This window comes from Oncorhynchus gorbuscha, linkage group LG22, assembly GCF_021184085.1.
Source record: "Oncorhynchus gorbuscha isolate QuinsamMale2020 ecotype Even-year linkage group LG22, OgorEven_v1.0, whole genome shotgun sequence".
Lineage (NCBI taxonomy): Eukaryota > Metazoa > Chordata > Actinopteri > Salmoniformes > Salmonidae > Oncorhynchus > Oncorhynchus gorbuscha.
The window spans coordinates 48,890,736-48,907,800 of NC_060194.1; the positions used below are offsets into that span (position 1 = coordinate 48,890,736).

The 17,065-nt window shown below is 46.7% G+C and overlaps 1 protein-coding gene across 1 annotated transcript in view; it reads right to left on the reverse strand.

Moving 5' to 3' along the window:
• The window catches only part of LOC124009837 (microtubule cross-linking factor 1-like), a 271,598-nt gene that overhangs the window by 55,787 nt on the left and 198,746 nt on the right, over positions 1-17,065 (reverse strand). Inside the window, 1 exon segment of the mRNA XM_046322025.1 lies at positions 12,787-12,875. Coding sequence (XP_046177981.1) covers positions 12,787-12,875 — 89 coding nt within the window.

Consider the following 17,065-nt stretch of genomic DNA (forward strand, 5'->3'; position numbering starts at 1 on the left):
AGAGACTTGGATCATATCTCCTCCCAAAGAGACTTGGATCATATCCCCTCCCGAAGAGACTTGGATCATATCCTCTCCCAAAGAGACTTGGATCATATCCTCTCCCAAAGAGACTTGGATCATATCCTCTCCCAAAGAGACTTGGATCATATCCTATCCAAAAGAGACTTGGATCCTTGCCTCTCCCAAAGAGACTTGGATCATATCCCCTCCCAAAGAGACTTGGATCATATCCCCTTCTAAAGAGACTTGGATCATATTTCCCAAAGAGACTTGGAACATATCCCCTCCCAAAGAGACTTGGATCATATCCCCTCCCAAAAAGACTTGGATCATATCCTCTCCTAAAGAGACTTGGATCATATCCCCTCCCAAAGAGACTTGGATCATATCCCCTCCCAAAGAGACTTGGATCATATCCCCTCCCAAAGAGACTTGGATCATATCGTCTCCCAAAGAGACTTGGATCATATCGTCTCCCAAAGAGACTTGGATCATATCACCTCCCAAAGAGACTTGGATCATATCCCCTCCCAAAGAGACTTGGATCATATTTCCCAAAGAGACTTGGATCATATCCCCTCCTAAAGAGACTTGGATCATATCCCCTCCTAAAGAGACTTGGATCATATCCCCTCCCGAAGAGACTTGGATCATATCCCCTCCCGAAGAGACTTGGATCATATCCCCTCCCATAGAGACTTGGATCATATCCCCTCCCAAAGAGACTTGGATCATATCCCCTCCCAAAGAGACTTGGATCATATCCCCTCCCAAAGAGACTTGGATCATATCCTCTCCCAAAGATACTTGGATCATATCGTCTCCCAAAGAGACTTGGATCATATCCCTCCCCAAGAGACTTGGATCATATCCCCTCCCAAAGAGACTTGGATCATATTTCCCAAAGAGACTTGGATCATATCCCCTCCTAAAGAGACTTGGATCATATCCCCTCCTAAAGAGACTTGGATCATATCCCCTCCTAAAGAGCCTTGGATCATATTCCCTCCCAAAGAGACTTGGATCATATTCCCTCCCATAGAGACTTGGATCATATCCCCTCCCAAAGAGACTTGGATCATATCCCCTCCCAAAGAGACTTGGATCATATCCCCTCCCAAAGAGACTTGGATCATATCCCCTCCCAAAGAGACTTGGATCATATCCTCTCCCAAAGAGACTTGGATCATATCCCCTCCCAAAGAGACTTGGATCATATCCCCTCCCATAGAGACTTGGATCATATCCTCTCCCAAAGAGACTTGGATCATATCCCCTCCCAAAGAGACTTGGATCATATCCCCTCCTAAAGAGACTTGGAACATATCCCCTCCTAAAGAGACTTGGATCATATCCTCCTAAAGAGACTTGGATCATATCCCCTCCTAAAGAGACTTGGATCATATCCCCTCCTAAAGAGACTTGGATCATATCCCCTCCTAAAGAGACTTGGATCATATCCCATCCTAAAGAGACTTGGATCATATCCCCTCCTAAAGAGACTTGGATCATATCCCCTCCTAAAGAGACTTGGATCATATCCCCTCCCAAAGAGACTTGGATCATATCCTCTCATAAAGACACTTGGATCATATCCCTCCCAAAGAGACTTGGATCATATCCCTCCCAAAGAGACTTGGATCATATCCCCTCCCAAAGAGACTTGGATCATATCGTCTCCCAAAGAGACTTGGATCATATCCCCTCCCAAAGAGACTTGGATCATATCCTCTCCCAAAGAGACTTGGATCATATCCCCTCCCAAAGAGACTTGGATCCTTGCCTCTCCCAAAGAGACTTGGATCATATCCCCTCCCAAAGAGACTTGGATCATATCCCTCCCAAAGAGACTTGGATCATATCCCCTCCCAAAGAGACTTGGATCATATCCCCTCCCGAAGAGACTTGGATCATATCCCCCCCTTGGATCATATCCTCCCGAAGAGACTTGGATCATATCCCCTCCCAAAGAGACTTGGATCTTATCCCCTCCCAAAGAGACTTGGATCATATCCCCTCCCAAAGAGACTTGGATCATATCCTCTCCCAAAGATACTTGGATCATATCCCCTCCCAAAGAGACTTGGATCATATCCCCTCCCCAAGAGACTTGGATCATATCCCCTCCCAAAGAGACTTGGATCATATTTCCCAAAGAGACTTGGATCATATCCCCTCCTAAAGAGACTTGGATCATATCCCCTCCTAAAGAGACTTGGATCATATCCCCTCCCAAAGAGACTTGGATCATATTCCCTCCCAAAGAGACTTGGATCATATCCCCTCCCATAGAGACTTGGATCATATCCCCTCCCATAGAGACTTGGATCATATCCCCTCCCAAAGAGACTTGGATCATATCCCCTCCCAAAGAGACTTGGATCATATCCTCTCCCAAAGAGACTTGGATCATATCCCCTCCCAAAGAGACTTGGATCATATCCCCTCCCATAGAGACTTGGATCATATCCTCTCCCAAAGAGACTTGGATCATATCCCCTCCCAAAGAGACTTGGATCATATCCCCTCCTAAAGAGACTTGGATCATATCCCCTCCCAAAGAGACTTGGATCATATCCCCTCCTAAAGAGACTTGGATCATATCCCCTCCCAAAGAGACTTGGATCATATCCCCTCCCAAAGAGACTTGGATCATATCCCCTCCTAAAGAGACTTGGATCATATCTCCTCCCAAAGAGACTTGGATCATATCCCCTCCCAAAGAGACTTGGATCATATCCCCTCCTGAAGAGACTTGGATCATATCCCCTCCTGAAGAGACTTGGATCATATCCTCTCCCAAAGAGACTTGGATCATATCCCCTCCCAAAGAGACTTGGATCCTTGCCTCTCCCAAAGAGACTTGGATCATATCCCCTCCCAAAGAGACTTGGATCATATCCCCTTCTAAAGAGACTTGGATCATATTTCCCAAAGAGACTTGGAACATATCCCCTCCCAAAGAGACTTGGATCATATCCCCTCCCAAAGAGACTTGGATCATATCCTCTCCTAAAGAGACTTGGATCATATCCCCTCCCAAAGAGACTTGGATCATATCCCCTCCCAAAGAAACTTGGATCATATCGTCTCCCAAAGAGACTTGGATCATATCCCCTCCCAAAGAGACTTGGATCATATCCCCTCCCAAAGAGACTTGGATCATATCCCCTCCCAAAGAGACTTGGATCATATTTCCCAAAGAGACTTGGATCATATCCCCTCCTAAAGAGACTTGGATCATATCCCCTCCTAAAGAGACTTGGATCATATCCCCTCCCAAAGAGACTTGGATCATATCCCCTCCCAAAGAGACTTGGATCATATCCCCTCCCGAAGAGACTTGGATCATATCCCCTCCCAAAGAGACTTGGATCATATTTCCCAAAGAGACTTGGATCATATCCCCTCCTAAAGAGACTTGGATCATATCCCCTCCTAAAGAGACTTGGATCATATCCCCTCCCAAAGAGACTTGGATCATATCCCTCCCAAAGAGACTTGGATCATATCCTCCCGAAGAGACTTGGATCATATCCCCTCCCATAGAGACTTGGATCATATCCCCTCCCAAAGAGACTTGGATCATATCCCCTCCCAAAGAGACTTGGATCATATCCCCTCCCAAAGAGACTTGGATCATATCCTCTCCCAAAGATACTTGGATCATATCGTCTCCCAAAGAGACTTGGATCATATCCCCTCCCCAAGAGACTTGGATCATATCCCCTCCCAAAGAGACTTGGATCATATTTCCCAAAGAGACTTGGATCATATCCCCTCCTAAAGAGACTTGGATCATATCCCCTCCTAAAGAGACTTGGATCATATCCCCTCCTAAAGAGACTTGGATCATATCCCCTCCCAAAGAGACTTGGATCATATTCCCTCCCAAAGAGACTTGGATCATATTCCCTCCCATAGAGACTTGGATCATATCCCCTCCCAAAGAGACTTGGATCATATCCCCTCCCAAAGAGACTTGGATCATATCCCCTCCCAAAGAGACTTGGATCATATCCTCTCCCAAAGAGACTTGGATCATATCCCCTCCCAAAGAGACTTGGATCATATCCCCTCCCATAGAGACTTGGATCATATCCTCTCCCAAAGAGACTTGGATCATATCCCCTCCCAAAGAGACTTGGATCATATCCCCTCCTAAAGAGACTTGGAACATATCCCCTCCTAAAGAGACTTGGATCATATCCCCTCCTAAAGAGACTTGGATCATATCCCCTCCTAAAGAGACTTGGATCACATCCCCTCCTAAAGAGACTTGGATCACATCCCCTCCTAAAGAGACTTGGATCATATCCCCTCCCAAAGCCAAAGAGACTTGGATCATATCCCCTCCTAAAGAGACTTGGATCATATCCCCTCCTAAAGAGACTTGGATCATATCCCCTCCCAAAGAGACTTGGATCATATCCTCCCAAAGAGACTTGGATCATATCCCCTCCCGAAGAGACTTGGATCATATCCTCCCATAGAGACTTGGATCATATCCCAAAGAGACTTGGATCATATCCCCTCCCAAAGAGACTTGGATCCTTGCCTCTCCCAAAGAGACTTGGATCCTTGCCTCTCCCAAAGAGACTTGGATCATATCCCCTCCCAAAGAGACTTGGATCATATCCCCTCCCAAAGAGACTTGGATCATATCCCCTCCCAAAGAGACTTGGATCATATCCCCTCCCAAAGAGACTTGGATCATATCCCCTCCTAAAGAGACTTGGATCATATCCCCTCCCAAAGAGACTTGGATCATATCCCCTCCTAATGAGACTTGGATCATATCCCCTCCCATAGAGACTTGGATCATATCCCCCCCTAAAGAGACTTGGATCATATCCCCTCCCAAAGAGACTTGGATCATATCCCCTCCCAAAGAGACTTGGATCCTTGCCTCTCCCAAAGAGACTTGGATCCTTGCCTCTCCCAAAGAGACTTGGATCATATCCCCTCCCAAAGAGACTTGGATCATATCCCCTCCCAAAGAGACTTGGATCATATCCCCTCCCAAAGAGACTTGGATCATATCCCCTCCCAAAGAGACTTGGATCATATCCCCTCCTAAAGAGACTTGGATCATATCCCCTCCTAAAGAGACTTGGATCATATCTCCTCCCAAAGAGACTTGGATCATATCCCCTCCCAAAGAGACTTGGATCATATCCCCTCCCGAAGAGACTTGGATCATATCCTCTCCCAAAGAGACTTGGATCATATCCCCTCCCAAAGAGACTTGGATCCTTGCCTCTCCCAAAGAGACTTGGATCATATCCCCTCCCAAAGAGACTTGGATCATATCCCCTCCCAAAGAGACTTGGATCATATCCCCTCCCAAAGAGACTTGGATCATATCCCCTCCCAAAGAGACTTGGATCATATCCCCTCCCGAAGAGACTTGGATCATATCCCCTCCCGAAGAGACTTGGATCATATCCCCTCCCAAAGAGACTTGGATCATATCCCCTCCCAAAGAGACTTGGATCATATCCCCTCCCAAAGAGACTTGGATCATATCCTCTCCCAAAGATACTTGGATCATATCCCCTCCCAAAGAGACTTGGATCATATCCCCTCCCCAAGAGACTTGGATCATATCCCCTCCCAAAGAGACTTGGATCATATTTCCCAAAGAGACTTGGATCATATCCCCTCCTAAAGAGACTTGGATCATATCCTCCTAAAGAGACTTGGATCATATCCCCTCCCAAAGAGACTTGGATCATATTCCCTCCCAAAGAGACTTGGATCATATCCCCTCCCATAGAGACTTGGATCATATCCTCCCATAGAGACTTGGATCATATCCCCTCCCAAAGAGACTTGGATCATATCCCCTCCCAAAGAGACTTGGATCATATCCTCTCCCAAAGAGACTTGGATCATATCCCCTCCCAAAGAGACTTGGATCATATCCCCTCCCATAGAGACTTGGATCATATCCTCTCCCAAAGAGACTTGGATCATATCCTCCCAAAGAGACTTGGATCATATCCCCTCCTAAAGAGACTTGGATCATATCCCCTCCCAAAGAGACTTGGATCATATCCCCTCCTAAAGAGACTTGGATCATATCCCCTCCCAAAGAGACTTGGATCATATCCCCTCCCAAAGAGACTTGGATCATATCCCCTCCTAAAGAGACTTGGATCATATCTCCTCCCAAAGAGACTTGGATCATATCCCCTCCCAAAGAGACTTGGATCATATCCCCTCCTGAAGAGACTTGGATCATATCCTCTCCCAAAGAGACTTGGATCATATCCCCTCCCAAAGAGACTTGGATCCTTGCCTCTCCCAAAGAGACTTGGATCATATCCCCTCCCAAAGAGACTTGGATCATATCCCCTTCTAAAGAGACTTGGATCATATTTCCCAAAGAGACTTGGAACATATCCCCTCCCAAAGAGACTTGGATCATATCCCCTCCCAAAGAGACTTGGATCATATCCTCTCCTAAAGAGACTTGGATCATATCCCCTCCCAAAGAGACTTGGATCATATCCCCTCCCAAAGAGACTTGGATCATATCGTCTCCCAAAGAGACTTGGATCATATCCCCTCCCAAAGAGACTTGGATCATATCCCCTCCCAAAGAGACTTGGATCATATCCCCTCCCAAAGAGACTTGGATCATATTTCCCAAAGAGACTTGGATCATATCCCCTCCTAAAGAGACTTGGATCATATCCCCTCCTAAAGAGACTTGGATCATATCCCCTCCCAAAGAGACTTGGATCATATCCCCTCCCAAAGAGACTTGGATCATATCCCCTCCCGAAGAGACTTGGATCATATCCCCTCCCATAGAGACTTGGATCATATCCCCTCCCAAAGAGACTTGGATCATATCCCCTCCCAAAGAGACTTGGATCATATCCCCTCCCAAAGAGACTTGGATCATATCCTCTCCCAAAGATACTTGGATCATATCGTCTCCTAAAGAGACTTGGATCATATCCCCTCCCCAAGAGACTTGGATCATATCCCCTCCCAAAGAGACTTGGATCATATTTCCCAAAGAGACTTGGATCATATCCCCTCCTAAAGAGACTTGGATCATATCCCCTCCTAAAGAGACTTGGATCATATCCCCTCCTAAAGAGACTTGGATCATATCCCCTCCCAAAGAGACTTGGATCATATTCCCTCCCAAAGAGACTTGGATCATATTCCCTCCCATAGAGACTTGGATCATATCCCCTCCCAAAGAGACTTGGATCATATCCCCTCCCAAAGAGACTTGGATCATATCCCCTCCCAAAGAGACTTGGATCATATCCTCTCCCAAAGAGACTTGGATCATATCCCCTCCCAAAGAGACTTGGATCATATCCCCTCCCATAGAGACTTGGATCATATCCTCTCCCAAAGAGACTTGGATCATATCCCCTCCCAAAGAGACTTGGATCATATCCCCTCCTAAAGAGACTTGGAACATATCCCCTCCTAAAGAGACTTGGATCATATCCCCTCCTAAAGAGACTTGGATCATATCCCCTCCTAAAGAGACTTGGATCACATCCCCTCCTAAAGAGACTTGGATCACATCCCCTCCTAAAGAGACTTGGATCATATCCCCTCCCAAAGCCAAAGAGACTTGGATCATATCCCCTCCTAAAGAGACTTGGATCATATCCCCTCCTAAAGAGACTTGGATCATATCCCCTCCCAAAGAGACTTGGATCATATCCCCTCCCAAAGAGACTTGGATCATATCCCCTCCCGAAGAGACTTGGATCATATCCCCTCCCATAGAGACTTGGATCATATCCCCTCCCAAAGAGACTTGGATCATATCCCCTCCCAAAGAGACTTGGATCATATCCCCTCCCAAAGAGACTTGGATCATATCCCCTCCCAAAGAGACTTGGATCATATCCCCTCCCAAAGAGACTTGGATCATATCCCCTCCCAAAGAGACTTGGATCATATCCCCTCCCAAAGAGACTTGGATCATATCCCCTCCCAAAGAGACTTGGATCATATCCCCTCCCAAAGAGACTTGGATCATATCCCCTCCCAAAGAGACTTGGATCATATCCCCTCCCAAAGAGACTTGGATCATATCCTCTCCCAAAGAGACTTGGATCATATCCCCTCCTAAAGAGACTTGGATCATATCCCCTCCTAAAGAGACTTGGATCATATCCCCTCCTAAAGAGACTTGGATCATATCCCCTCCTAAAGAGACTTGGATCATATCCCCTCCTAAAGAGACTTGGATCATATCCCCTCCTAAAGAGACTTGGATCATATCCCCTCCTAAAGAGACTTGGATCATATCCCCTCCTAAAGAGACTTGGATCATATCCCCTCCTAAAGAGACTTGGATCATATCCCCTCCCAAAGAGACTTGGATCATATCCCCTCCCAAAGAGACTTGGATCATATCCCCTCCCAAAGAGACTTGGATCATATCCCCTCCCAAAGAGACTTGGATCATATCCCCTCCCAAAGAGACTTGGATCATATCCCCTCCCAAAGAGACTTGGATCATATCCTCCCAAAGAGACTTGGATCATATCCCCTCCCAAAGAGACTTGGATCATATCCCCTCCCAAAGAGACTTGGATCATATCCCCTCCCAAAGAGACTTGGATCATATCCCTTCCTAAAGAGACTTGGATCATATCTCCTCCCAAAGAGACTTGGATCATATCCCCTCCTAAAGAGACTTGGATCATATCCCCTCCCAAAGAGACTTGGATCATATCCCTCCCAAAGAGACTTGGATCATATCCCCTCCCATAGAGACTTGGATCATATCCCCCCCTAAAGAGACTTGGATCATATCCCCTCCCAAAGAGACTTGGATCATATCCCCTCCCAAAGAGACTTGGATCCTTGCCTCTCCCAAAGAGACTTGGATCCTTGCCTCTCCCAAAGAGACTTGGATCATATCCCCTCCCAAAGAGACTTGGATCATATCCCCTCCCAAAGAGACTTGGATCATATCCCCTCCCAAAGAGACTTGGATCATATCCCCTCCCAAAGAGACTTGGATCATATCTTCTCCCAAAGAGACTTGGATCATATCCCCTCCTAAAGAGACTTGGATCATATCTCCTCCCAAAGAGACTTGGATCATATCCCCTCCTAAAGAGACTTGGATCATATCCCCTCCCAAAGAGACTTGGATCATATCCCCTCCCAAAGAGACTTGGATCATATCCCCTCCCATAGAGACTTGGATCATATCCCCCCCTAAAGAGACTTGGATCATATCCCCTCCCAAAGAGACTTGGATCATATCCCCTCCCAAAGAGACTTGGATCCTTGCCTCTCCCAAAGAGACTTGGATCCTTGCCTCTCCCAAAGAGACTTGGATCATATCCCCTCCCAAAGAGACTTGGATCATATCCCCTCCCAAAGAGACTTGGATCATATCCCCTCCCAAAGAGACTTGGATCATATCCCCTCCCAAAGAGACTTGGATCATATCCTCCTAAAGAGACTTGGATCATATCCCCTCCCAAAGAGACTTGGATCATATCCCCTCCTAATGAGACTTGGATCATATCCTCCCATAGAGACTTGGATCATATCCCCCCCTAAAGAGACTTGGATCATATCCCCTCCCAAAGAGACTTGGATCATATCCCCTCCCAAAGAGACTTGGATCCTTGCCTCTCCCAAAGAGACTTGGATCCTTGCCTCTCCCAAAGAGACTTGGATCATATCCCCTCCCAAAGAGACTTGGATCATATCCCCTCCCAAAGAGACTTGGATCATATCCCCTCCCAAAGAGACTTGGATCATATCCCCTCCCAAAGAGACTTGGATCATATCCCCTCCTAAAGAGACTTGGATCATATCCTCCCAAAGAGACTTGGATCATATCCCCTCCCAAAGAGACTTGGATCATATCCCCTCCCAAAGAGACTTGGATCATATCCTCCTAAAGAGACTTGGATCATATCCTCCCAAAGAGACTTGGATCCTTGCCTCTCCCAAGGAGACTTGGATCATATCCCCTCCCAAAGAGACTTGGATCATATCCCCTCCCAAAGAGACTTGGATCATATCCCCTCCCAAAGAGACTTGGATCATATCCCCTCCCAAAGAGACTTGGATCATATCCCCTCCCAAAGAGACTTGGATCATATCCCCTCCCAAAGAGACTTGGATCATATCCTCCTAAAGAGACTTGGATCATATCCCCTCCTAAAGAGACTTGGATCATATCCCCTCCTAAAGAGACTTGGATCATATCCCCTCCTAAAGAGACTTGGATCATATCCCCTCTAAAGAGACTTGGATCATATCCCCTCCTAAAGAGACTTGGATCATATCCCCTCCTAAAGAGACTTGGATCATATCCCCTCCTAAAGAGACTTGGATCATATCCCCTCCTAAAGAGACTTGGATCATATCCTCCCAAAGAGACTTGGATCATATCCCCTCCCAAAGAGACTTGGATCATATCCCCTCCCAAAGAGACTTGGATCATATCCCCTCCCAAAGAGACTTGGATCATATCCCCTCCCAAAGAGACTTGGATCATATCCCCTCCCAAAGAGACTTGGATCATATCCCCTCCCAAAGAGACTTGGATCATATCCCCCTAAAGAGACTTGGATCATATCTCCTCCCAAAGAGACTTGGATCATATCCCCTCCTAAAGAGACTTGGATCATATCCCCTCCCAAAGAGACTTGGATCATATCCCCTCCCAAAGAGACTTGGATCATATCCCCTCCCATAGAGACTTGGATCATATCCCCCCCTAAAGAGACTTGGATCATATCCCCTCCCAAAGAGACTTGGATCATATCCCCTCCCAAAGAGACTTGGATCCTTGCCTCTCCCAAAGAGACTTGGATCCTTGCCTCTCCCAAAGAGACTTGGATCATATCCCCTCCCAAAGAGACTTGGATCATATCCCCTCCCAAAGAGACTTGGATCATATCCCCTCCCAAAGAGACTTGGATCATATCCCCTCCCAAAGAGACTTGGATCATATCCCCTCCTAAAGAGACTTGGATCATATCCCCTCCCAAAGAGACTTGGATCATATCCCCTCCCAAAGAGACTTGGATCATATCCCCTCCCAAAGAGACTTGGATCATATCCCCTCCCAAAGAGACTTGGATCATATCCCCTCCCAAAGAGACTTGGATCATATCCCCTCCTAAAGAGACTTGGATCATATCCCCTCCCAAAGAGACTTGGATCCTTGCCTCTCCCAAAGAGACTTGGATCATATCCCCTCCCAAAGAGACTTGGATCATATCCCCTCCCAAAGAGACTTGGATCATATCCCCTCCCAAAGAGACTTGGATCATATCCCCTCCCAAAGAGACTTGGATCATATTTCCCAAAGAGACTTGGATCATATCTCCTCCCAAAGAGACTTGGATCATATCCCATCCCAAAGAGACTTGGATCATATCTCCTCCCAAAGAGACTTGGATCATATCCCCTCCCAAAGAGACTTGGATCATATCCCCTCCCAAAGAGACTTGGATCATATCCCCTCCCAAAGAGACTTGGATCATATCCCCTCCCAAAGAGACTTGGATCATATCCCCTCCCAAAGAGACTTGGATCATATCCCCTCCCAAAGAGACTTGGATCATATCCCCTCCCAAAGAGACTTGGATCATATCCCCTCCTAAAGAGACTTGGATCATATCCCCTCCCAAAGAGACTTGGATCCTTGCCTCTCCCAAAGAGACTTGGATCATATCCCCTCCCAAAGAGACTTGGATCATATCCCCTCCCAAAGAGACTTGGATCATATCCCCTCCCAAAGAGACTTGGATCATATCCCCTCCCAAAGAGACTTGGATCATATCCCCTCCCAAAGAGACTTGGATCATATTTCCCAAAGAGATTTGGATCATATCTCCTCCCAAAGAGACTTGGATCATATCCCATCCCAAAGAGACTTGGATCATATCTCCTCCCAAAGAGACTTGGATCATATCCCCTCCCAAAGAGACTTGGATCATATCTCCTCCCAAAGAGACTTGGATCATATCCCCTCCCAAAGAGACTTGGTTCATATCCCCTCCTAAAGAGACTTGGATCATATCCTCTCCCAAAGAGACTTGGATCATATCCCCTCCTAAAGAGACTTGGATCATATCCCCTCCTAAAGAGACTTGGATCATATCCCCTCCCAAAGAGACTTGGATCATATCCTCTCCCAAAGAGACTTGGATCATATCCCTCCTAAAGAGACTTGGATCATATCTCTTCTCACAGCAATCACCAGGGAATCTACTGTCACTTCTAGCAATAGAAGACAGAAACAACGTGACTTTATTTCATAGCTGTTGTAACCAGTAGGATGGTAGTCTGTTAAGGTGAAGCATAGCTGTTGTAACCAGTAGGATGGTAGTCTGTTAAGGTGAAGCATAGCTGTTGTAACCAGTAGGATGGTAGTCTGTTAAGGTGAAGCATAGCTGTTGTAACCAGTAGGATGGTAGTCTGTTAAGGTGAAGCATAGCTGTTGTAACCAGTAGGATGGTAGTCTGTTAAGGTGAAGCATAGCTGTTGTAACCAGTAGAATGGTATTCTGGGTAAATCGGAAACATTAGCAGTAATTGTACTACCTTCATTTATCCAAGTAGGCTATCGAAAATACTTCTACTAACATCAGATATGTTGAGGTGAACAGAAAGAAGATATTTACCCGAGGAGACTGCCACAGACCATGTGACCATTACAATGAGGGCCTGTCTAGATAAGTGAAAATATTACCTGTAGGTCTAAGACATTTATACAGTATTTCCAGGTAAGTCAACAGGTTAACCACCTTACCTGAGCAGACTGCCAAAGCCCATCTCTTTCTCCTCCTCCTCTTCCTCCTGGTACATTGGGTCCTCTATGTCTGGGATCTCATTCAGAGCCTGAAACAACATACGCAGACGTCTTAGTGCCGGGCTGGAATTAAAACCTGCACTGGGCAAGAATTGATGAACCCTTTCATGTCTGAAAACACTCCCACATTTGACATTCCTGGAAAGCATCCCAAATGGCACCTAACATCGTGCACTACTGTTGACCAACACCCATAGTGCACTACTGTTGACCAGGACCCATAGTGCTCTACTGTTGACCAACACCCATAGTGCTCTTCTGTTGACCAACACCCATAGTGCACTACTGTTGACCAGGACCCATAGTGCTCTACTGTTGACCAGTACCCATAGTGCACTACTGTTGACCAGGACCCATAGTGCTCTACTGTTGACCAACACCCATAGTGCTCTACTGTTGACCAACACCCATAGTGCTCTACTGTTGACCAGTACCCATAGTGCTCTACTGTTGACCAGTACCCATAGTGCACTACTGTTGACCAACACCCATAGTGCACTACTGTTGACCAACACCCATAGTGCTCTACTGTTGACCAACACCCATAGTGCTCTACTGTTGACCAACACCCATAGTGCTCTACTGTTGACCAGGACCCATAGTGCTCTACTGTTGACCAACACCCATAGTGCTCTACTGTTGACCAACACCCATAGTGCTCTACTGTTGACCAACACCCATAGTGCTCTACTGTTGACCAGGACCCATAGTGATCTACTGTAGAGCAACACCCATAGTGCTCTACTGTAGACCAACACCCATAGTGCTCTACTGTTGACCAACACCCATAGTGCTCTACTATTGACCAACACCCATAGTGCTCTACTGTTGACCAGTACCCATAGTGCACTACTGTTGACCAACACCCATAGTGCACTACTGTTGACCAACACCCATAGTGCTCTACTGTTGACCAACACCTATAGTGCTCTACTGTGGACCAGTACCCATAGTGCTCTACAGTTGACCAGGACCCATAGTGATCTACTGTTGACCAGGACCCATAGTGCTCTACAGTTGACCCGGACCCATAGTGCACTACTGTGGACCAGTAACCATAGTGCTCTACAGTTGACCAGTACCCATAGTGCTCTACAGTTGACCAGTACCCATAGTGATCTACTGTTGACCAGGACCCATAGAGCTCTACTGTTGACCAGGACCCATAGTGCTCTACTGTGGACCAGTACCCATAGTGCTCTACTGTTGACCAACACCCATAGTGCACTACTGTGGACCAGGACCCATAGTGCACTATTGTTGACCAACACCCATAGTGCTCTACTGTTGACCAACACCCATAGTGCTCTACTGTTGACCAGGACCCATAGTGCTCTGCTGTTGACCAGGACCCATAGTGCTCTACTGTTGACCAGGACCCATAGTGATCTACTGTTGACCAGGACCCATAGTGATCTACTGTTGACCAGTACCCATAGTGCTCTACTGTAGACCAGGACCCATAGTGTTCTACTGTTGACCCGGACCCATAGTGCACTACTGTGGACCAGGACCCATAGTGCACTACAGTTGACCAGGACCCATAGTGCTCTACTGTTGACCAGGACCCATAGTGCACTACTGTTGACCAGGATCCATAGTGCACTACTGTGGACCAGGACCCATAGTGCACTACAGTTGACCAGGATCCATAGTGCTCTACTGTTGACCAGGACCCATAGTGCTCTACAGTTGAACAGGACCCATAGTTATATTTGTTTTTATTATGGATCCCCATTAGTTCCTGCCAAGGCAGCAGCTACTCTTCCTGGGGTTTATTATGGATCCCCATTAGTTCCTGCCAAGGCAGCAGCTACTCTTCCCGGGGTTTATTATGGATCCCCATTAGTTCCTGTCAAGGCAGCAGCTACTCTTCCTGGGGTTTATTATGGATCCCCATTAGTTCCTGCCAAGGCAGCAGCTACTCTTCCCGGGGTTTATTATGGATCCCCATTAGTTCCTGCCAAGGCAGCAGCTACTCTTCCCGGGGTTTATTATGGATCCCCATTAGTTCCTGCCAAGGCAGCAGCTACTCTTCCTGGGGTTTATTATGGATCCCCATTAGTTCTGTCAAGGCAGCAGCTACTCTTCCTGGGGTTTATTATGGATCCCCATTAGTTCCTGCCAAGGCAGCAGCTACTCTTCCTGGGGTTTATTATGGATCCCCATTAGTTCCTGCCAAGGCAGCAGCTACTCTTCCTGGGGTTTATTATGGATCCCCATTAGTTCCTGCCAAGGCAGCAGCTACTCTTCCTGGGGTTTATTATGGATCCCCATTAGTTCCTGCCAAGGCAGCAGCTACTCTTCCTGGGGTTTATTATGGATCCCCATTAGTTCCTGCCAAGGCAGCAGCTACTCTTCCTGGGGTTTATTATGGATCCCCATTAGTTCCTGCCAAGGCAGCAGCTACTCTTCCTGGGGTTTATTATGGATCCCCATTAGTTCCTGCCAAGGCAGCAGCTACTCTTCCTGGGGTTTATTATGGATCCCCATTAGTTCCTGCCAAGGCAGCAGCTACTCTTCCTGGGGTTTATTATGGATCCCCATTAGTTCCTGTTGTCAAGGCAGCAGCTACTCTTCCTGGGGTTTATTATGGATCCCCATTAGTTCCTGTTGTCAAGACAGCAGCTACTCTTCCTGGGGTTTATTATGGATCCCCATTAGTTCCTGTCAAGACAGCAGCTACTCTTCCTGGGGTTTATTATGGATCCCCATTAGTTCCTGTTGTCAAGGCAGCAGCTACTCTTCCTGGGGTTTATTATGGATCCCCATTAGTTCCTGTTGTCAAGGCAGCAGCTACTCTTCCTGGGGTTTATTATGGATCCCCATTAGTTCCTGTTGTCAAGGCAGCAGCTACTCTTCCTGGGGTTTATTATGGATCCCCATTAGTTCCTGCCAAGGCAGCAGCTACTCTTCCTGGGGTTTATTATGGATCCCCATTAGTTCCTGCCAAGGCAGCAGCTACTCTTCCCGGGGTTTATTATGGATCCCCATTAGTTCCTGTTGTCAAGGCAGCAGCTACTCTTCCTGGGGTTTATTATGGATCCCCATTAGTTCCTGTTGTCAAGGCAGCAGCTACTCTTCCTGGGGTTTATTATGGATCCCCATTAGTTCCTGCCAAGGCAGCAGCTACTCTTCCTGGGGTTTATTATGGATCCCCATTAGTTCCTGCCAAGGCAGCAGCTACTCTTCCTGGGGTTTATTATGGATCCCCATTAGTTCCTGTTGTCAAGGCAGCAGCTACTCTTCCTGGGGTTTATTATGGATCCCCATTAGTTCCTGTTGTCAAGACAGCAGCTACTCTTCCTGGGGTTTATTATGGATCCCCATTAGTTCCTGTCAAGACAGCAGCTACTCTTCCTGGGGTTTATTATGGATCCCCATTAGTTCCTGTTGTCAAGGCAGCAGCTACTCTTCCTGGGGTTTATTATGGATCCCCATTAGTTCCTGTTGTCAAGGCAGCAGCTACTCTTCCTGGGGTTTATTATGGATCCCCATTAGTTCCTGTTGTCAAGGCAGCAGCTACTCTTCCTGGGGTTTATTATGGATCCCCATTAGTTCCTGCCAAGGCAGCAGCTACTCTTCCTGGGGTTTATTATGGATCCCCATTAGTTCCTGCCAAGGCAGCAGCTACTCTTCCCGGGGTTTATTATGGATCCCCATTAGTTCCTGCCAAGGCAGCAGCTACTCTTCCTGGGGTTTATTATGGATCCCCATTAGTTCCTTAAGGCAGCAGCTACTCTTCCTGGGGTTTATTATGGATCCCCATTAGTTCCTTAAGGCAGCAGCTACTCTTCCTGGGGTTTATTATGGATCCCCATTAGTTCCTGCCAAGGCAGCAGCTACTCTTCCTGGGGTTTATTATGGATCCCCATTGGTTCCTTAAGGCAGTTATAGATACATTTTTTAAAACATTACAATACATTCATAGCAGATTTCACAACACAGTCAGTGTGTTCCCTCAGGCCCCTACCCCACTACCACATATCTACAACACTAAATCCATGTGTAGGTGTGTGTATGTTACCATGTGTGTGTGTACATATGACTGTACCTGTGTGTGTCTTCACAGTCCCCCGCTGTTCCATAAGGTGTATTTTTATCTGGTTTTTAAAAATCAGATTTTACTGCTTGAATCAGTTACCTGATGTGGAATAGAGTTCCATTTTGTCAAAGGTTGTGCACTATATGCAATTTGGGATACTCCAGAGTCTGATGT